Here is a 23,597-nt window from a genome sequence, read left to right on the forward strand (position 1 = left end):
GGGGAGGGGAAAGTGGTTAGGTTTCTCTTGACCGCCACCGTGTCCCAGGTATTCATAATGGCGCGCGTGATGGGGGAGCGGAGGAGATATCGTGGTCTATGCTGGCGGGTTAGGAATGGGATCTTCCACAGTGACGTCTGGGCCATCGCTCTATCCTGAAAAAGCCACCTCTTCTCAGACTCGGGTCTGTACCACTCCACCAAGTAGCGGAGTTGTGAGGCTTGAAAGTATTGTAGGAGATTGGGGATCCCGAGACCCCCTTCGTCAACCCCTCTGTACGCCACCTGTTTATGCAGTCGTGCGTGTTTCTTTTCCCAGATGAACTGGTGGAAAGCGGACTGCAGGTCAGCAAGTGCGCCAGGTGGCGGTAGCACTGGGAGAGTCTGGAAGACATACACGATCTTAGGTAATGCTGACATTTTAACTGCCGCTATGCGGCCTAGCAAGGAGAGGGGTTGTTTCGACCACCGCGTAAGGTCGGCTCGAATCTGGGAGGCGAGCGTTTTATAGTTAAGGGTCACCGTCGAGTCTGTGAAGGAGGTGAGAGTGATCCCCAAATATGGGAGCTGCGGAAAAGATTGTAAGTCGCAACCAAAGTGCGGTGACGGGGTGTGAAGACGGGCGTTGCTACCCAGCGGCAAGATCAAGGACTTTCCCCGGTTGATTTTGAAGCCAGATATCGCTCCAAAATTCTCCAGCTCTTCCAGGAAGGCCGGTATAGAGTGGGAAGGGCGGTCAAGTGCGGCAATGATATCGTCGGCGTAAAGCCCCACCACGTGAGGTTCACGGCCGAAGGTTATGCCACTGATGCAGGGGTTGTCCCGGATTTTTTGCGCTAGGGGTTCCACGTACAGGGCGAACAGGAGGGGCGAGAGAGGACACCCCTGGCGTGTGCCACGTTGTATCTCGAAAGGTTCTGATTTAAGGCTGCCTAACCGGACTCGGGCCATAGGGTGGTGGTAGCAGCTCGCGATCCAGGCCTGAAATCGGTCGCCCAGCCCATAACGCTGTAGGACTTTCTGCAAATAGGTCCAGTCGACTCGGTCGAACGCCTTCTCCGCGTCGATTGCCAGTAGCGCCGAGTCCGAGTCCTGGAAGTGAGTCTTGTCCACGAGGTGCAGCAACCGCTTAGTATTATCACTTCATTGGCGGTTCGGGACAAAGCCCGACTGATCCGGTTCGAGGATACCCGGTAGGCAAGGGCCCAGGCGGGCCGCCAATACCCCCGTGAACAATTTCAGATCCAAATTAAGTAAGGAGATGGGGCGAAACGCCGCGCAGTGTGTCGGGGGCTTGCCCGGTTTGGGCAACACCACTATCTCTGCCGCCAGCATATCCGGGGGTATGGAGCTCGGGCCTTCGAATGAATTAAATAACCTCGTGAGTACCGGAGCCAGTACCTGGCCAAAGAGTTTATAGAAGCCTGATGAAAATCCATCCGGTCCAGGAGATTTGAGCGGGCGTAAGCGTGAGATGGCGGCCAGGACTTCATCCAGGCGAATAGGAGCCTCCAAGGCCTCTGTGTTCGTCTGGGACAGTGGCGTGATGTCCGCCGAGCGCAAGTATGCGTCGATGGCGGCAGGTGACACCTTATCCTCACTGTACAGGGAGGCGTAGAAGGAGCGAAAGGCATCGGCGACTTGCGACTCATCGGTAAGGGTCTCACCGGAGTCGTCGAGAAGAGTGGTGATTTTCGAGCGTTGGGTCTTGGCCTTCAAGGTACTGGCCAGGAGGCGTCCGGTGCGGTTGCCCCCTACATAGTAGGTATGGCGAAGTCGAAGGGCGGCGAATTCCGCTCTGTCAGTATCCAGGCCGGCCAATTGAGCCCTAGCGGCTTTCAGTTGACGCCAAATTCTCGGAGCGCAGGTGCGGCTGTGGGCTCTCTCTAATTCAGCTACTTGTGCTGTGAGGTCATCCCTTTTTTCTTTGCGGATCTTAGCGTCAGCAGCCGCAATGGCGATCAGTTCCCCCCTGACCACAGCCTTCAGGGCCCCCCAGAGAGCCGACACCGAGGTCGCGGGGCTATCATTTATAGCTAGGTAGTCCAATATGCATTGGTGGATTTGTTTATGAACGGCCGGCCGTTGCAAAAGGGGTTCGTTGAGCCGCCATGAACCACGGATACGTGGAGTCTTGGGCATACTGAGCGTCAGCTCTACCGCGTCATGGTCAGAGAGGGCCGCAGGGACAATAGAAACGCCCGTGACTTGAGGGGCCAGATCCGAAGAGCCCAAGAAGTGGTCTAAACGCGCGTATGTGTGGTGTACGTGGGAATAGAAGGTGAAGCGCGCTGTGTTGGGGTGCGCCGTCCTCCAGAGATCCACCAGACCCCTCTCCCGCAGCCATGACCCGCCCTCCGCAGATAGCGCTCCCGTGTCCCCATATCGGTGCCCAGATCTATCCTTATTCGTGTCCATGACCAAATTGAGGTCCCCCCCAATGAGCAGCTGAGAGTTAGGTGACTGAAATGTTTCAGAGAGTGCAGTTTTCAGGAACGGTTCCTGGCCTGTGTTTGGAGCATATATGGAGCCAATTGTCAGTGCCTTGTCCCCAATATGGAAGGTGTAAGCCAGGAGGCGTCCCTTAATTTCTCCCGTTTTGGCCCCCACCCTACCCCGAAAGCGCCGGGAGACTAGAACGGCCACCCCAGCCCTTTTAGATGGAAGTGAAGAAAAGAATTGTTGAGGAAAGATCCGGGAGCGCATCCTGTGCCAGTCTTTAGGTAGAAGGTGGGTTTCCTGCAATAAGCAGATGTCAGCTTCCGAGTGTTCTAGATATGAAATAACAGCTCTTCGTTTTATCGGGTTATTGAGGCCCTTTATGTTGAGTGACAATATCTTAAGCGTGTCAGTCATCGCGGGATAGTATGAAGGCGGCAAAGCGTAGCAGCGCAGCCCGCCGTGGCACATAGTAAGCAATGGTTAACACCCGAAATTCGACGATGTCCTTTGGCATACTGGTCCCCACCCCAGTGCTCCACCCCGCCCCATCCACAACAGCGCACCCTCTCCCGGATCCCGTCCATTGGTTCCCGCCCTCAAAGCCCCCCCCAACCCCAAAAACCTCCCCAAACTTCCAAAAGGCAAACCATAGGCACAAGTAAAAAACAGTCGATTTCAGTGATATTGAGAACAACACCCCAGACCCTCCTCCCCTTCCCACCCTAACCCCAACTTGAGGACCCCAACCAGAAGTCATAGTCCCAGGCCTATCCATAGTCAGTTCAGGCCTGTAGGTTTAGAAGATGAAGGAGACTGTGGCAGTGGCGACCCATGTGGCCCCCCGCCCCTCACCCCCCCCCCCCCCACTATGAGAACATGCAGTAAGAGCGGACCCCCAGCAGGACCAAATTCAGGGTTTCAGAGCGGTGTCTTTGACCACTGCTTCGATGGCCGCAGTGTGTTCTTTGGCGATTGTGTCCGGGTCCGGTCGGAGGTGGGTCTTAGGTGTGCGACGTCTCCGCACTTGTTGCCAGCCGTCTCTGGAAGATTGCGTCCCGGTATGTTGGGAGGATCCCGGGGAAGGTGACCCCTCTGATGCGTCGTCGGGCAGTTCAAGGCCCAGTAGGGTACAGGTGTCCTGAAGCGAACGGAGCTGGTGCAGGGTTCCTTCCCATTTGAAGATTAAGCGAAATGGATGGCCCCAGGAGTATGGCACCCCCTTTTCTCTCAGGAATGTGGTGGCCACCCTAAAGTCTTTGCGCTTCTGCAGTGTTATAGCTGATAAGTCCTGGTAAAGTTCAACAGGGCTGTCGCGAAAGCGAAGGGGTTGCGCTCTACGTGCTTCCCGAAGGATCTTTTCTTTCAGGGGAAAGTCCGGTAGGAATGCCAAGATGTCTGGGGGGGGCGCTGGGGCCCGGCGGGGCATCCCCACCCTGTGTGCCCGGTCTATGCGAATGGGAAAGTCAGCAGGTTCTCCCAGGACTTCGCGGAAAAGGTCCTGGAGGTACATCGTGACGCTATTCCCTTCTGTTTTCGATGGCACTCCCCGAACCCGTATGTTGTTCCGCCGGGAACGGTTTTCGAGGTCCTCCGTGTGAGCTTGGAGGTCCACCTGTTGCTCCCGAAGGCGGAGGACCTCTTGTTGAAGGTGTTCCAGTTCGTCACCACGTGCATGGTTGGAGTCTTCTACCGCCGCAACTCTTTCCCCCAGTCCATCCAGGTCTCGGCGCAGTTCCCTCTGGTCACTCACTAGTTCCTGTTTCAAAGTTTGGAAATCATCACGGAGTGTGTTGAACAGGCTTTCCAAGAACGACTTTGTGATGGGGGCTTCCTCAGAGGACTTGTTGGGGGTAGTCGCAGATGTCGATGGCGACGTAGGCGTTTGGGACTTCTCGCCTTTAGTGGATGACTTCAGGAGAAGCTCATTAATCGGTCGGACCCCTCTGCGTGTAGCGTTGGACATTGTGCCGTGACAATCCAGGCCACTCGGGGTCAGTCCACTCCCTCCACCGTCACCAAGGAGAAGCAGCAGCTGAGGAGCACCGGCGTGAGTCAAAGCAAGGCACCGCCCCCGGGGCCAACCGCAGGAATTTGTGAGGTGTCCACGTGGCACCCCTCGGGCCTCACTGCCGCCCGTCTACTCCCCTCTAGCAGGTCCCAGCGGGCGAGGGGGGGGAATAACGACTGGGTGTCCTCTCTCCTCCCGCCAGGGGCACGATCACCAGGCCCCTCGAGCGCCCCCCTCCTCACCTCTGAGCATGTGGCTGCCCAACCGTCTCGCAGGCCTCATGCAGTGGGCTTCGCTCGGTCGGGCCGGGGCGCTGGCACTCTGATTCTGCAGATTGGGTCCGCTCTCAGTCTTCCCAGGGGGCGGCACGAAAGCGGGCACACTCCAGCCGGACCCGTGGGGATCATCTCGTTTGTGGCTGCGCCACACAGGCCCAAACCGGGGCCGCAGGTCGGCACTCCGACGTGGGGCGTCTTTTAGCAGCAGACGGTCAGGTAGGGGATGAGTCCGCGCTGCGCCGAGCGCTCGCGATGTGAGCAAGGTCTCCCCTCTGGCGTCTACACAGGAGGCCGACCGGCCGCCGCCGGGTGCACGTCAGCAGATGCCCACTGCAGGGTAGGCCCAAGCCGGGGTCCAAAGCAGCGCGCGCACGGGCCGCATTCCGCCCTGTGTGCAGGCACAGGGCCTCGGTGTCCCACGTGGGTTCGGGGTGGAGGCGGCTCAGCGCCGGTGGCAGTGCCGGAGGGGCTCACCAACGTGGGCAGTAGAGCGTGTGGCCGCTCCGGCGTTTCCTGTCGGCCCCTCACTGGCCGCAGGCCCAGACCGCGGGCTGGATTTGGGCTTTGCCCGGGCCGCAGTTCCCTCCGGCCGCGGGGGGTGATTCTCCGTAGGCGGCCCCCCCGTGCCTCGGGGGGTCTCTGGTACTGAGGGCGCGACCCGGATCGCAGCCGCGATCTGTGCAGGCGGGTCGGCCGGCTCTGGCACGGGAGCTGGTCCGAGTCCCTTTCGGCTGCTAACACGGCACCCTCCGTCCCCGTCCGGCAATGATGGTGAGCGATCGCCGTTTTCTCGCGGGCGAGCCGCTGTTCGGGACTGTGGGTCCGCGCTGCCTCGGGCGGAGTGCCAGGGGGCCAAAGCAGCAAATTCGGGGGCTATTGTGGGGGGTTATAGGGGGTTAGGGCGAGGAGCTCCGCAATCAGACCTCCGTCCCGGTCGCCATCTTGGCCACGCCCCTTTTATTTATGTTTTAAAAACCAAATGACAATGTCTTTTATTTATGTTTTAAAAACCAAAACATGAATAAAAGGCATTGTCACTTACAATGCTTATACCTCAAACTTATGTAAATGTGAGACCTATTGCATTGCAAATGCTTGTTCTTATCATGGCTTATAAATATTTGTCATTTCTGCAGAAAGTATTGGGTTACTCCATAATATAATGTAGCTGTGCTCTTAATTCATTTTCAACGGTATGTTCCATTGTGCATAAGTTTGACATAATTCCCAGAAAGTCTTGTAATTAACCTTCATGTAAAATTTGGGATTGCCAAGCAGCAACAGCCGGCCCAGGTAAACGTTGTGTGGCAGGGGTAGGCGCTGAAGTCAACAGACGATGAAATAGGTATAATTAATAAATAAATAATATCTATTCTGTCGTCTGCTGGCTTCCCCCTGCCGCCCCCTGCCGCTCCCTGCCCACCCCGCTTGTCTGTGCCGGCCGCTGCTGTTGCCAAGTTTAGCTGCTAAGCACCGATTATGCTGATATTTGGTCATTGGGAGTATACTAGCTAAGGTATATACTTTTGAGTTATTCTTCTGGTGCAAACAAGCAAAACAACTTTAATTTGCCACTTATGGGTAACAATATGCCCAACACATGGATCCTCCATGCTCCAAGCACCATTTTCTGAACGTCACAGAAACAAAAAAGCTGTCGAGAGCACAACTTGTTTTTTCTGCGTTGCTATCTTTAACTGGCAAATTTCAGTGGGATTGCGCTTTTGAGCCGGAACCATAATTCAGTTATAATTCTTTTTTTCTTCAGTACACACACACATGACCCTATTACCCCATCATAAGTTATATTAAACATTCTAACAATATATTTGATGAATTGTATATTTTCCGCCGGTTTTATTCACTATATTTTATTGGTTTTGGGTTTTGTGGACCTTGAGGTCAGAAATAAACTAGAAATTGCATACAGCATTCCTTTCACCATCAGCCGCAAACTTGTCTGTCTTAAAAGAGTTGGCGGATCTTAAAGTCAGTTGTTAGTCAAGGCAAGAACTGAATGCTTGTAGGTAATAGTTTTTAATTGATTGAACTCTGAAGACCATCATACTTCTTTGATGAAGCCCACAGGTGCACAAACTCTTTATGAATGGTTTGTTAATATATTGTACTCTATTTCATCATTTTGCAGGCAGCTGGTGCCTAAAAATATTGCAGAGGAGCTGGATCCAACTTTTAAATCAAAAAGAAAGGAGTCTCAGCCTGACGTGCTCACTGGATGTTCACAAGGTAAATTATTCAAATATTATGTTCAGTTTTCTGAAATAAATACATACATTATCTCTACAAGGAAGATAGGCTTTGCAGTTGATTTGGGGCATGGGCACTGCATTTCTTTCCACTTCATGTCTACCCAGACATCCTTTCCTCTACATATGAAGAGTTATGTCTGCAATTTGACAATTTCAATTCCACTTTAAGGCCTTCATTGGATTAGACGGGGCAAAAAAAGACTCCATTGCCACATGAATGACATCAAGCGATCTCATGGCAGTGCCATTCATTACAAACTTGTGTAAAAAGTAGCTAGTTAGCCCTAGCAATAGTGATTCAGAGTTGACCAGTAATGCAGAGTCAGGCACAAGTAGATTGCAAATTTCGTACAGACTTGACAGTTTTTCTTCACACAAATTTAACAAGATAATACCCGTTGAAATGTGTGTGAGTTAAAAAGCAAGATTACAAGTTTTGCACCTCTGAATGCGGGATACAAATGTGGTAGTATCAGGGCATCCCCTGTTCAATGGGTAGAACTCATAATCAGAAGGTAATACCGCTTGACAGGAAGAGGAAGCTGCTATAGGAAGGTACCACACTCAGGTAGGGGGCAGAAACACACCTGTAATATTGTAACTCTCTAGTGGCATTACCCCCTGCTATTAAACCTGTTCATGGATTGAGGCTCCCTGTAAGAATTCAGATCGACCAAATCTAGTAACATTGATGATGTAAATGTGCCTAAAAGATGGACAGGAGTGACAACGGGTGGTGTGTCAAATCTAAATCTGCTAAACACTTCCATAGCCCTGGCTCCCTCGCCCACTATTGAGTGCCACAGGGATTTATCTTCAACAGTGTATACCTTGGGCACTACAGGTGCTTTGTGGGCTGCGTCAACCAGAATGGTAGCCAGTTGCCTGGCTCCCAAACCCCACAGCACAACTGAGATTGTCAGTATAGACTACTTTAGAGAGCACCACGCCATGGAACAGGAGTCTCATTCCTCTGAGCTATAACCTCCTTTGATTTACCATGGTATATAATTGACCCATCCTGAGTGTTTGGTTTGATCTTGATTTGATTTGTTCATAACGTGCATGTACAATAATAGGCTGTGCAGCAATGTGAAGGAAGGAGCTTAGCAAATGGTCACACACAGTGAGAAGGACCGGAGTTTAAGTCTTAGGTGTCTGAGAGACCTCCCTCCTGTATGTGCACTTTTTTCCTAGGGACCCTCAGCAGTAGCATTCTTTCAGAATGGAGAGAGCAGACAGGAACACAGGGGAGGAACATAGTGAACTGACCTTAAATTCAAAACTGTAGAGACCTTCATGCATTGACAAATACACTTTAATTGATTTGCTGCTCCACAGCAAGCCAGAGGAGTACTCTGTTAGCATGTGACAGATAATATTATTTTTCGGGTAACATTAGGCCAGTAGCAACATTTTACCCTACAGCTGTGCCAAAGCAAAGGCTTGTAGACCCACATGCAAACTTTTACAATGACCAGCCTCCACCAAGCAGAGGAAACTACCACATCAGCATGATGCTCTTTGGGGAGAAACATGAGTTCTTCTGAGAGTTTGTAAAATGTAAAAACATGTAGAACAGATTATGTTAATCTGTGCACTCAAAGAGAGCTCCAGTTCAATCATGCCACTCATGGATTTAACCGTGGCAAACTTTGACAAAGTCCGAACTCTCACACTTGTATTCAAAAGAAATCTGTCCAGCACCCTTTTTTGTATGAGTGCACCAAGCCACAATTGTGTATCACTGGCCAAGTCTGAGCTTTCTCTGGGAAGTTTCCCCTCCCTGTTATTTCTCCTCCTCTGCTCTTGATGCATTTCAGCAATAGATGAGCTGGACAGTTGCTGTCCTCTATGACCACACCTGGGTCCAGATTTACAAGCCTCTTGCACTGGGTTTGCATCACAAAAGTGAGTTAAACCTGGGCCAAATGTTTTCGTGTGACTTACTTTCCAGCACACAACTGGAAAGTTGCCTGAAAATAAGACAAAGCAGCACAAAGAGCTATTTTGCAGAACTGCACAAGTTCCATGGGTGGTACATGGGCATTCGGTTGCATCAACCCATTTATTTTTAATGAAACCCCTATATACTAACAACAATAACCAGAAAATAACACTACTTTGAAGCTCCTCGGTACAGCCCACATCCACAGAGGATTTCCTGCTGTTGTTGCGCTCTGGGACTTTAGACTACCGAACGCTTTTATCAAATTACGATTCGGGCAGTATGTCTGTAATGGACTTGTTTCAAGGGAATGCATTATGATGGATTTCATACTTGGATTGAATAATTGATGGCCCTGAAGAAGTCCCCCACGGGGACGAACCGCGTCGGCTGTATGTGCATTTTTATCTGATGAAATAAAGAAACCTAATTGAGGAACGTATACTATCTTGATTGATCAGATCTTGGACTTGATACTGTGGTGTACCTTTGTGTTCATGTTCAAATACATATAAAATACATACTAAAATACATGACACTAATATATATATCGACAATATTAACAACAATATTTTTGCTAACGATATTACTTACTTCCATATTACTTACTTCCATATTACTTACTTTGATATTAAAAATTAATAATATTACTTACCTTAAGGTCGATATTCTGGTCTCTGATATTCTTGACATCAATATTCTGTCCCTACGATATAAAAAAATCGATATTCATGTAGGTCGATATAAAAAGTTTTATATTTTGACTGCACACCCATGGGAGTGTTACTCTCTTACCATATACAATCAGCTTTTTGATGTGCCATTGTGCCATACAGGCAATACTTCGATTGGAAAGTATGAAGGACGGTCTTGCCTCCGCAAAGTACACTGAATCATTGTGCTATTTGACTCATTCAATTCTTTACCTACTTTATGCATTCCCGTCACAAAATAACCCTCTTTTGCTACTTTTTTTTCTGGCTTTGGCAAAGCCAATAAGGTAGGCTTCAATCAAATGTACAGCTGTGTGCAAGTACACTGCATTTGTGAAAACCTTTGTTTACAAGCGTAGGCACATTATAGCCGGATCTATTGTTATTGCCAATGCTTGTTTTAAGTTGAGTTGCTGTGCTTGTTCGCCCCCCAACCTCCCACCTTCTTGGTCCTCTCCACCCATAACCGTCCCTCCAGCAATTCATTCTCCTATCATAGAAAACAGATGTTATCAACAGCAGTCTGGCAAGTCCATTCTTTCATGAGGTAGTGAGACTAGACAAGGTCTGGAATCATCCCTAACGAGCACACAATTAGTTGTCTTCTGAATAAGGAAGACTTCCGCTTGAGGTCTTTGTTAAATGTTCATTTTATTTCATCTTGTCGTAAAAGTTGAAAAATTCACATTAGAACAAGTTCTCTTGATGATTTTTTTCCGCAAACAACTTTATATCATCAGGCAATGTCCGTTTCGAAATTACCAATGCATTTCGGGCATTTAATTCATGCCCTTCATCAGGGAGACGACACTACAAAAAATACATTGTGAATGACCATTAATGTGCGGTATAAAAACGGATAAACAAACATTTTAAAGAAACATGTGGAAAAAACTTGCACTTTAAATAACATGGTGAACTGGTAAGGTAGCTAGTTGAACGTGGTTTACCAAAAAGTTATAAGGGTGAAGTAAAACACAGTTAATATGGAGGATAAAGTCGGTGCCACTTACATGCCTTTCAAGATGTAGCGTTCACATCTGTAACAAGGAAACACATAGGCTTGTTTACAATCTATCCGATGTGTGCAGCAATGCATGGTGTAAGATGCGTGGTTTGAAAAAATGCTCCAAAAGGAACGGGAGTGAAACTGACCTGGACAGCTGGGGTCCGAGTTTAGGTGGTCTGGTGCATAGCTTCTGAGTTTGCGGCACGAAAACAAACGGTCGCGCTTCAAAGTTGGAAAAAATATGTTCCGATCCTGTGTGTGGTCACCTGATCGTTATGGTGGAAAAAAGACTACTAAAGGGTATGTGGCCCATGTCGAGTGGCAAGGATAAAAGTCATGGATTAAAGACCTTATTGCCGTAACAAGTGAAGGGAAAACGTTTCCCATGAATAATTCATCAAGAGTTCAAGAAAGATTTAAATGTGGAAAAATTAAAAGAAAGTGTCGGTGCAAGGAAACGCGTAGGCTCGAACCGCTGTGTGTTACATGCAAAAGATAGTCAAGTTCAAGCATCAGTGGGTAGAGCCACGGGGGTGATGGTTAAAGACAGCCAGTGAGAGGCCCTAAACAAAGTGTTAGTGAAGTAAGTGAATATCAATGTTGGTGTCGTGTGTACATCATACAAACGCAATAGGCACAGTAAGTGATCTTCAGAGCAATTCATTATAAGTAACATGCAAGTTCAATTCTTTCGTTCAAGCCCATCGGCTTCTGGGTTGACAGTTTCTGAATCCACTGGTTTTCTCTGCGGAGTAAGTATCTGGAATTGTCACGACCTTCAATTTTGTGGACAGTTTCCAAAACAATGAATTTGATCTGGGAGACATTATGTGACTCTTCAGTAAAGTGCAGTGATAGAGCCGATTTCGTGTTTTTCAGTCTGATATTTGACTTGTGCTCGGTGAGACGAACTTTTATGCGGCGCTCAGTTTTGCCCACATACATCTTCCCACATGGGCATCGTATCCCATATATTAGATTACTGGATTCACAGGTCGCATTGACCTTGAGTTTGATTCGGTGACCTTTGCATGGATGGTTTATGCTGTTACCTCGGATGATGTTATTACAATTCCCGCAGTTAAAGCACGGTTTGGTTCCTGAGTAGGTGATATCGTCCGTGGTGGTATTTTGGAGAGTTTCTCCCAAGTTTCTAGCTCTGGTGAAAGCGAATAGTGGCGGTTGACTGAATGATTGTTTGAAATCCGGTTCGAGGTTCAATATTGGCCAGTGTTTGCGGATGATATGCTTGTATCTTTTGCTGGCTGTCGAATATTTTGATACTACCACTGTGCGTGTCTGATCTGTTTTCGGTTTATACGTGAGTAGAGTCGTTCTGTTTATATTGTCAATTCTCTGTCTTGCTTGATTCACCACTGTTGGTGGGTAACCTCTTGCTAGGAACTTGTCTGTCATTTCGTGTAGACGTACCTCTAGGGTGGTTTCCTCCGAAGTTATTCTCTTCACTCTAGCCATTTGAGAGAATGGAAGATTCTTGATAAGGTTAGGTTCGTGGAAGCTGGAATGTAATAACATATTGTTTCTGTCCGTCGGTTTCACGTAGAGATCAGTTGTGAATCCCATGGGAGTTCTTGTCACTTTAACATCCAAAAAGTTGACTTCTGTGTTAGATGTGACCCATGTCAGTTGGATACGTTGGTCAATATCGTTGAACTTCATCAAAGCCTTGATGAGTTTCTCCTCTGTGTTAGTCCAAACGATGAAGAGATCATCGATATATCTCACGATCATTTTTAGATTATCAGTCCATTCATTGTTGGATAAGATATGTTGGTTCTCATACCATTGCATGAAGATGTTGGCATACACAGGTGCTGCCGAATTGCCCATAGCCATCCCGGTGAGTTGTTGGTACCAGGTTTCATCGACTTTGAAGTAGCTATGGTATAGTATGAAGTACATCAACTCCATAAGGAAAGTTTGAAAGTCTAGATCCAATTACTGGACAAATACATGCAGCCCACGGTACAATCAATGCAAACCTACTTTAAGGACACTTCTCAATTTCTTCTAAAACTTCAACAGGTAATCTTGAACTCCTCTGAAAAAATCATCTTATGTACAGCAGATGTACGGAGCTTATACACTAGCATACCCCACGATATGGGTATAGAAGCAATGGAAGCAGCCCTACTCCGAACAGAATTGGATCTAGACTTTCAAACTTTCCTTCATGCAATGGTATGAGAACCAACATATCTTATCCAACAATGAATGGACTGATAATCTAAAAATGATCGTGAGATATATCGATGATCTCTTCATCGTTTGGACTAACACAGAGGAGAAACTCATCAAGGCTTTGATGAAGTTCAACGATATTGACCAACGTATCCAACTGACATGGGTCACATCGAACACAGAAGTCAACTTTTTGGATGTTAAAGTGACAAGAACTCCCATGGGATTCACAACTGATCTCTACGGGAAACCGACGGACAGAAACAATATGTTATTACATTCCAGCTTCCACGAACCTAACCTTATCAAGAATCTTCCATTCTCTCAAATGGCTAGAGTGAAGAGAATAACTTCGGAGGAAACCACCCTAGAGGTACGTCTACACGAAATGACAGACAAGTTCCTAGCAAGAGGTTACCCACCAACAGTGGTGAATCAAGCAAGACAGAGAATTGACAATATAAACAGAACGACTCTACTCACGTATAAACCGAAAACAGATCAGACACGCACAGTGGTAGTATCAAAATATTCGACAGCCAGCAAAAGATACAAGCATATCATCCGCAAACACTGGCCAATATTGAACCTCGAACCGGATTTCAAACAATCATTCAGTCAACCGCCACTATTCGCTTTCACCAGAGCTAGAAACTTGGGAGAAACTCTCCAAAATACCACCACGGACGATATCACCTACTCAGGAACCAAACCGTGCTTTAACTGCGGGAATTGTAATAACATCATCCGAGGTAACAGCATAAACCATCCATGCAAAGGTCACCGAATCAAACTCAAGGTCAATGCGACCTGTGAATCCAGTAATCTAATATATGGGATACGATGCCCATGTGGGAAGATGTATGTGGGCAAAACTGAGCGCCGCATAAAAGTTCGTCTCACCGAGCACAAGTCAAATATCAGACTGAAAAACACGAAATCGGCTCTATCACTGCACTTTACTGAAGAGTCACATAATGTCTCCCAGATCAAATTCATTGTTTTGGAAACTGTCCACAAAATTGAAGGTCGTGACAATTCCAGATACTTACTCCGCAGAGAAAACCAGTGGATTCAGAAACTGTCAACCCAGAAGCCGATGGGCTTGAACGAAAGAATTGAACTTGCATGTTACTTATAATGAATTGCTCTGAAGATCACTTACTGTGCCTATTGCGTTTGTATGATGTACACACGACACCAACATTATTATTCACTTACTTCACTAACACTTTGTTTAGGGCCTCTCACTGGCTGTCTTTAACCATCACCCCCGTGGCTCTACCCACTGATGCTTGAACTTGACTATCTTTTGCATGTAACACACAGCGGTTCGAGCCTACTCGTTTCCTTGCACCGACACTTTCTTTTAATTTTTCCACATTTAAATCTTTCTTGAACTCTTGATGAATTATTCATGGGAAACGTTTTCCCTTCACTTGTTACGGCAATAAGGTCTTTAATCCATGACTTTTATCCTTGCCACTCGACATGGGCCACATACCCTTTAGTAGTCTTTTTTCCACCATAACGATCAGGTGACCACACACAGGATCGGAACATATTTTTTCCAACTTTGAAGCGCGACCGTTTGTTTTCGTGCCGCAAACTCAGAAGCTATGCACCAGACCACCTAAACTCGGACCCCAGCTGTCCAGGTCAGTTTCACTCCCGTTCCTTTTGGAGCATTTTTTCAAACCACGCATCTTACACCATGCATTGCTGCACACATCGGATAGATTGTAAACAAGCCTATGTGTTTCCTTGTTACAGATGTGAACGCTACATCTTGAAAGGCATGTAAGTGGCACCGACTTTATCCTCCATATTAACTGTGTTTTACTTCACCCTTATAACTTTTTGGTAAACCACGTTCAACTAGCTACCTTACCAGTTCACCATGTTATTTAAAGTGCAAGTTTTTTCCACATGTTTCTTTAAAATGTTTGTTTATCCGTTTTTATACCGCACATTAATGGTCATTCACAATGTATTTTTTGTAGTGTCGTCTCCCTGATGAAGGGCATGAATTAAATGCCCGAAATGCATTGGTAATTTCGAAACGGACATTGCCTGATGATATAAAGTTGTTTGCTGAAAAAAATCATCAAGAGAACTTGTTCTAATGTGAATTTTTCAACTTTTACGACAAGATGAAATAAAATGAACATTTAACAAAGACCTCAAGCGGAAGTCTTCCTTATTCAGAAGACAACTAATTGTGTGCTCGTTAGGGATGATTCCAGACCTTGTCTAGTCTCACTACCTCATTATAGTATAGACGTCGTGGGACCCTCGACGTTACCTTCCGGTGCACCAGAAACTCTTATAACTTGTTTAGATATTTTACTAATTCCCGAGCTGTGCATCTATCCAACCACCACTAGATCAAAGTCCATTCTTTCAGCATCAGTATTGATGCGTCCAGACAGGAAAGGACGCTGCACACTCAGTAACTCTTCCCATAATTGTTTAAAAGGTTGGATTGATCTGCTTCTGTACTGGTTTGTTGACTTTCAACTCCTTTCCCCTCTCTCCCGTCCTCCATGCTTGCTTCTAAATCAAAATGACTGATACATGAACCCTGAGACTTATTAATTGAGTTAATAATTGATTGGTAATATTGCCATACCTTAGATTCTCTGCTTCTCCTGTATCGACCTTCCCTCAAAGTTACTATCTTGGACTCGCTAACGCGTTTATGATCTACATTTATATTTTGTCTTTCTCACCACCATTACCCCATGGTACTTGTACAATTATTTATTGCCCTGCGTAACTGTAATTATTGAATTTGGCTTATTGATTTTGTACATGCTCTTCTCTATAACTTTGGCTTTCTCCCAAAAAAATTCTAAAGAACAAAAAAGAAAGACCAGACGAGCAATAGGTCTGGCTTGAATTTTTAGTCCAGACGAAAATATTTAAGAAAGCCTTCTGCAGTGAAAATCAAAACAAAAAAAGATTGCTTCTCAACACAATGTTCTATGAGATAAATAATTTAATGTATGTTGATTCTGTGTTCTTTTGAGATGTACAATAGACTATGATGCAATGCAAGCACTCCTAATGAGATGGAATGATGCACCAAACACCCAATGGCATGATGTGAGAGAAACAATACTCTTCTGGGTGGAGCCAAAGCCCTCTCTATGCATTTTTTGTGGAATTGGTAACAATATGTTTTGCAGACAGCTGGCTATCAAGCCAGATCTAAAAATGACTCCTGCTTCTAATTTGAGGAATTCATGGTGGGCAGATGTGAGGCTCTACACTTCTGCACACTCTTTGGCTAAAGACCAGACAGTTGGAATGAAAACTTCTCTTGTCATTTGGGCTTGCACATGTCACTTACGCCACGTACGAGGTGCAGTGCCAGACCTGCGATTTCAGCATAATTTAATGAATCGGAATTAGACTCCCAAAATTTGTTCTCTACTCATCAATTCTACAAATGTCCAATATGCATATGCGTTTAATATCCCATCCGCATTTTTTCAGAGTGGGCAGTGAGACTGGCTGCATAGTTTGTACGTGCATAGCTTCCTGTTTGATTTTTGCTTCAGGTGTATTTTTGTACAATTACCCCTTTAAGTTTTTAAAATATTTATTTCCTTTAGTGATTCTTGGCCGTAAGATCAGATGCATTCTTCAATTAATTAAAATATGATCCGGCTTGTTCAAATGGCCAACTTCAAAAATAAAATACTGTATGCTAAAACAACAAGCATTTGAAATGCAATAGGTCACACGTTTAGGCGAGTTTGAGCTATTGGCAATGTAAATGACAATGCCTTTTATTTATGATTTTGTTTTTAAAACATAAATAATAGGCATTGTCATTTGCAATACTAATAGTTTAAACTCTCGCAAATGCAAGATCTGTTGTATTCCAAATGCTTGTTTGTAAAAGCACTCTATGCCGTTCTTCCACATTAATGGTGTCCAAGCCCTTTTCTTTGGATGACCCTCATCTAAAGAAAGGCGCACGGCCACCATTAAGTTAATAGTGCAGCATGGGGCTCTTTTACAAAGAAAAGCAGTTGTTTAAGTTGACAAACAAATGGCTTTTTTTTTTGTAAAAGCGCCCCATTCTGCCATTTGTTTTTAATGGTGACCATGCCCCTTTCTTTAGACTCGGCTTGTGTAAAGAAAGGTGGACGGCCACCATTAAGTAAAAGCGCGGTATGGGGTGCTTATAAAAATAAAAAGCATTTGTTAAGAAGCATAGTGCGTGCAGAAGTGACGCGCTGTGCAGGGAGCATTTTTGAAAGCAAAAAACTCAGCGTCCATGATCAGGCGCCGCACTGTTATGAAAGCAGGGTGGGTTAGGGAGAGCCTATTGTGCGTGTAAAAGCAGCTAGATTAAAGACATTAAAGAAAATAGTTTTCACAGACTGTAAGTAAAACAGACCGTGTAACAACACAAGCAAAACGTCCAGTTCTCGTGGAAGGTTACAAATACAGACAAGGTGTTACTAAGGAGGGACTAACAAGCCTATTAATGAATCAGAAGCAGCCATTTATAAAGGACAGTAGCAGGAGCCAATAAAAAATATGGGTGGAGAGTGGGCGGAGCTTCAAGTCCATACCTGAATACAGCATGCCTCATAGAGCAGAGCTTGTGCTTCTCAGGCTCGACCTAAAAAGCCTGGTAATTTTTTGAAAGTTTAAAATGTTGGACACAATGCATCTGTGAAGGCTTTTTAATATGATTGCCAATCTTTTTCTCCTCTACCTAGAATGTTCTCGACCTCCCCAGCCACTTGCAGTTCCAGTGGATGGCTTTTATGACTTCATGGATGATGGCTTAGACCAAGACTTTGCATCACCTACAAAACGGCATTCTGATAAATTGGGTCGCCAGAAAACACGGGAAAAGAAGGAAAACTGCAAGCAGCAGTGAGCTACAGGACCTCTTACCTTGCTCATAGCCTGTTTCCACATGCCATTTCCCTTGCCTTGCCACCCCAACCTCCAAAAATAAAATAAATTGGTATTCGTGGTAGCCTAAAAGTGCTGCACCAGTGTGAGATGCACCTCGTTAATCTACTCTTGTCTCTGCCATTACCAAATGTTGGGTGGCCATGGCTTGGTCTGTGACTTAATTAGAAAATTGAAGTTGGTGCAAAAAATGGAGGTAACTACATGCATCAAAGCTCTGAATTGTAGATTTTGAAGAAAACATACAATCAAGTAAAAGTATGTTGTAAACCTGGCATAGCATTGACAATAGATATTTCTCATGGATATTGCAGCCACCATGTTATACTGGACTAAACATGGGAAAGGGAATTATTTACATCTGTCCCTGCTGCATTTAAGCTATTGTTGACTGTCTATATAGTTGTAGGGGAAGCTGTATGTGTACAAAGTATATATTCACCGATGCTTGACTGTACTAATATTTTTCATATATATATATATATGTATATATTATTTTTTATTTATGTATGTTGATTGTGTTACACAGTACTCATTTACAGCTTGTTTTATCATCACAATTAATTAAAAATAAAAATAAATTCTGTTTCCAGACAGTGGTACATTTCTGGAAATGGGACCTAGAAATGTTATGGAGAAGTTGACTTTCAAATTTGTTTTTGAACAAATAACAGGCTGGAGTAGCTCACAGTAGCAGACATTTGTGATTCAAGCCCCTTTTATCAAGGCATGGTAAAACCCCTTTATTAAACCTCAAACGTTTCAAGGGAACCTATAGGCCACTTCCATTGTGTTGCTCCTTCTTGTGACCCACATCAGTGTATGACTTGGAGCAGGGCAGTAGTGGTAAATTCACCAAAGACCAGTTAATGGACTACCTTAGGCTCTGGTGCTGTGTCCATCCTGTTTTGCGTTCCTTGATGGCAGCTGAGATTGCCAGAGGGAAAGTCCATCTTCCATACTCAAAACTAGGTCAACGTTATTTTTTTCCTATGTGTTCGGGTGTCACACTATCTGTGATAGTTACTTGTTTCTGAAGGCGTTTTAATAGCCATGCTTGTTGCCGGATTGCTCAGTCATCCGGAATTTATGAGAAAGGGCTTTTAAGATGAATTGTATACAGTGCCACTAGAGAACAGGAAACAAGATCCACCATCTCAAGAGACATGCTTTGAACCCCCCCTCCAAAAAAGACATATCAAGGGGCAGATTAACATTGAGTTGCGTCGCCATTGCGTCACATAATGGGGCGCAAGGGCGACGCAACTACTAAGTCAGATTTATCAGATTTGGCTCCGTGTGGCTTGATAAATTTAGAGTATCGCAACGCAGTGCAAATCGCTGTGTTGTGTAACTCTACCCTAGGGAAGTACCATGAGTGGAGCATGGGTGTTCACTCGTTCCAACCCATTGATTTGGCACGCTCCCAGGGAATTCATCAAAATGCTACCCCTCCCCAGGTGAGGCGTAACAAGAAATAATATATTTATTTCTCCTTGCTTTTTCCCTTTCTATCTGTACTGCGTTCTGCAGCACACACTCAAAGAGGAAAATGCCTCAGATAATTATTTTTGTGCAGGAATGGGACCATTCCTGCACAAAAATAATCTTGTCTGCAATGCAAGCACCCTTGCTCCACAGTACCTGTATCGGTGCTAGGCAGCACATTTTGCACCAGCGCAAGGAAAAGACAGGAATACGCCGTACGATGTTAAATATGTTGTATTCCTTCCCTTTGCCTTTCATGCAGCACTGCACAGCAAGGTGGCCTGCTGTGCTGCATGCAATAATGGTAAATCTATCCCCAAGTGCCTTCCTTATAGGAGCCCTATCTTGAAATCCCCATATCAATGACACAAGCATGCCCTGTGGGTTTAATCACTGTAGTCGTGCCTAACAATATGCTACTTGGAGTCTGGTGACATTCTTTTTTGTTAACATAGGAATCTTGAGATGGTCTGGGAATGCACTGTGTGTCTGGTCTCTATCACAATGTACATCAAAGGAGTGAAGGGTGATTTGAGTCTTCACAAAGGCACTCACCTGATGTCAACCCTCAGAACACTGAGTAACTTTGAGAAAAAGCAGTTGTTAGCTAAGAGGAGATAAAGCTTTGGGGATACTTGACAGCACATAATCTCGAAGGACCTGGGGATACTTGACAGCACAGAATCTCGAAGGACCTGCAACTGTCACCCCTGAAAGTAAGGCACTCCTAATATATCATGAGAAAAAAACCTAGCAGCACAGGCTGATGCACTGAAGTAATCAAACGAAGCCCGAATTATCCTCTATGCTGCCCGTGTGCGCAATGTGTAATGTCATTTTGGCTAGGAGTCTTAGTGCACATCTACCAGTCCTTTTCCGCCTTGAACACTCCTCCACGCCAAACACTGCATGCTCTTCCTTCCTCGTCCATCATTCTTACAGTACTGATCCTGTTCTCTCCCTCATCCAATGTGTGATCATCTTTTTGGTATCTCATTTGGTGATATGGCTTTTATGCTTACCACACTTAGGGGCCGATTCCGATTCGGGAAAAACCGCTCCGAATAGCCGCTCGGAGCGTTTTTCCCGTACGAATCGTACCCTGCAACGTCCCCCATACGTACGACGAAGTACAATTCGTACCAGTAGCCGTACTCCGTACGAGTCGTACTGAGACCGTACAACTCTAATCTCCATACGATTCTCCCTCGGAACCCGCTGTACGCGACATCTGTACGGTTCGCGGCTGGTTATTACAACCCAGCAAGTACGATACGTGTCGGGTACGCACCGTACGACCCTTTTTCTACGGGAGCTGAAAACAGCCGTAAAAGCAGAGTTCACACCGAAACAGGTACGGAACGGCCCCCCTGGGTATGGTCTGTATCCCCCATGAACGCAGGGGTATGCACTGTAACCCTGCGATCATGGGTGTACGAGCCGTACCCCATGTACGATGGGTGTACGAGCCGTACCCCATGTACGATGGGTGTACGAGCCGTACCCCATGTACGGCTCGTACACCCATCGTACATGGGGTACGGCTCGTACACCCATCGTACATGGGGTACGGCTCGTAGACCCATCGTACATGGGGTACAGCTCGTACACCCATCGTTCATGGGATACCGCTCGTACACCCATCGTACATGGGGTACGGTTCGTACACCCATCATACATGGGGTACGGCTCGTACACCCCATGATCGCAGGGGTATGGTGCGGACCCCTGCGATCATGGGTGGTGCGGACCGTATGGTGTGTATGTGTTTGTGTGCCTTTCCATACGACTCACCCTTACCTGACGTGGACTGTACTAATCGCGTCCTCATACCCCGGTCCGGATCGTACTCGTCGGGTCATACGGCATGTGTACGAGTCGTACGGCATGTGTACAAGTCGTACGGTTCACGCTTTCAGCCTTGCAATACGTACGGATCGCGACGATTCGGACGGATTCACGGAATACGGATCGTACTACGCGACTCGGACGGACGGGTACTAGAGGGCTCTGGATACAAATCGTAGAGACGTTTTTTTTCCCGAATCGGAATCGACCCCATATAGTATGATCTTCTTTCTTTCTGGATGATCTGCCTTCCCACATGGCCCCATTTATACTGGTACGCCTTCATCCCTTTGCCATGTATGACCTCCTTTTCCACATCTCCTCTGTGTATGTGTTCTCCCATACCCAAGATACCAACTCCCCAGCCAGGCTTGTTGAACATTTTGTTACGTTGGCAAAGTCTAGTTCATTTTTAAATTTCACATTATGCAAAATGTGGAAACTTTTTGCCACTTCTTATAACACAAACTTTTGAATGATTTTTGCCACCGGAGATTAGTTTGATTAAAAAAATGCTTGTAGTTCATTTTCAAACTTCATATTATGCATAATGTGGAAAATCTTTGCCATTTCTTAGAACAAAAAATGTGGAATGATTTTTTTTCCACCGATCAGTTTAATTAAAAAAAATGCTTACTGAGAGACATTTTCTCTTACAAAGAGTCTCTTGCTAGAATATCATGTTTCATTTCTGAGCGAGATGTACACCTACATAAAAAAGTGCTCGAGACATTGGCAAAATATATTTTATGTAATAGGTGTAATTATGGGTAATTATGCTTCTTTGCAGGAAAAAATGATCATTTCGCACAGCCCTACCTTTTATTCATGACCACATTTTCCCTATCAATATCTGATCTTCGTAATAAAAAAAATCAAGTTTCTCTAGTTTCCCTTCACTCGCAGTGGTTGATCCTCCGACATTTCCCTATTCAGTGATGTTGCTCTTTGTTCTTCTCTATTGGTCTCTTGCTCTTTATTTTCAGCTCCCGTCTAATTTGTGTCTCCCTTCCACATATGTCACTCCTCTCACAAACTTTCCAGAACGCCTTTTGATATGCCTTTCTCAATGAGAGGAGGCAGCAGGACCTTTCTTTCGTCCCTTCTGCCAGGAAACTACAGGTTTCCTCTCCCAAGATCACTAATGTGGTCTTGGTAAGTTTTCTTTTTTTGTCAATGTTGGGTGAGTGCGTTTGTGAATATACGAATGTTTGTGGATTTGTGCATGTATGTGTTGGATATATATGTGTGCAATTATGAAAGTGTGTGTGTGTGTGTGTGTGTGTGTGTGTGTGTGTGTGTGCGCGTGTGTGTGTGTGTGTCCAACCCCAGCAGCACATTACAGGCTGCCACTGTCCTCATGCTCTACAAGTAACTGTCCATCATAGTACATGTTCTCACTTCCACTAGGAGAGCATCACACACCATCTAAATGGGTAATATCACAAGGTTGTCACACATCAAACCAAAGTTTGATCCCCATTACTGAAGTCTTCCCAGTTTGCAACTGCCCTCAAAATGAATCTTCCAGAGTATATTTTCTCTTCCATTGCTATATGCATTTTACCCCTCCCGTTTCAATGTTTTATCTGTGTTTCTTCTTACCTTTTGGTGTGCCATAACACTTCCTTCCCCAGCTCTTGTTGGCTTGACATCCATCTGATTTCTTTGGGAGATCTCAGTTTCTTGTGGCTTACTGTTCTGTCACTCAACTTCCACATTTACCCCCATATTCCGGAATTAACAGTGTGCCAAGCTCTGCCATGTGTGACACCCCCTCCCCCTGAATCCTGAGCCCTTATCAGTCTTTTGGACATATATTTGTTAATGTGTACTCTTATGTTCTTTGGCACCTTCTCTTGTGTGTGATCTCCCTTACCCAGCACACTGATGTGCATGTGCAGACCCCTTTTTGTGAATCATTGCACTATTTCACTTCCTCACTGTCAGTTCCATTAGCTCAATATCATTAGTAGGTGTTGGAAAGAATTTAGGGTGGAATAAAAAGCGAAAGCATAACAGTATGCCCTTTTTAGGTCTCGCTAGACGTACGCAAAAGCGAAGCTTTTGCGTGCAAAAGCGAAGCTTTTGCGTCTAGCGAGACAACTAATGTCATCACTTTCAGGGGAATGTAGACAGCAGACTGTCACGAGCGTCTCCTGCCGGAGATTCTACCTCGTGAGCGCGCACGTCGCCGTGCCTCATTTTCCCATTCTGAAACCAAGCCACACTCACGCATGCGCACATACACACACTGCATACACACACACACGCACCCCCCCTTAAACAGACACACGCTGCATACACACACGCACCCCCCCTTAAGCAGACACACGCACGCACATACACACTCAGACACACGCGCGTACACCCCCACCCTCAACCCCACTCACCGGGCTCCTCTCCCCTTACGCATGGGAAGGCACTGTGGAGCTCTGTGCAAGAAGG

General features: G+C 45.9%; 1 protein-coding gene across 2 annotated transcripts in view; it reads left to right on the plus strand.

The window, feature by feature from the left end:
* The window catches only part of LOC144754714 (uncharacterized), a 520,145-nt gene extending 501,740 nt beyond the window's left edge, over positions 1-18,405 (plus strand). For both annotated transcript variants that reach the window (XM_078642863.1, XM_078642864.1), the window contains 2 exons: positions 6,877-6,974; positions 17,612-18,405. In XM_078642863.1, the coding sequence (XP_078498989.1) occupies positions 6,877-6,974; positions 17,612-17,775 (262 nt within the window). In that variant the 3' untranslated portion in view covers positions 17,776-18,405. The remainder of the gene's footprint in view (positions 1-6,876; positions 6,975-17,611) is intronic.
* The last annotated feature ends 5,192 nt before the right edge of the window (positions 18,406-23,597 follow it).

Source organism: Lissotriton helveticus, chromosome 5_1, assembly GCF_964261635.1.
Source record: "Lissotriton helveticus chromosome 5_1, aLisHel1.1, whole genome shotgun sequence".
Taxonomy (NCBI): Eukaryota; Metazoa; Chordata; class Amphibia; order Caudata; family Salamandridae; genus Lissotriton; species Lissotriton helveticus.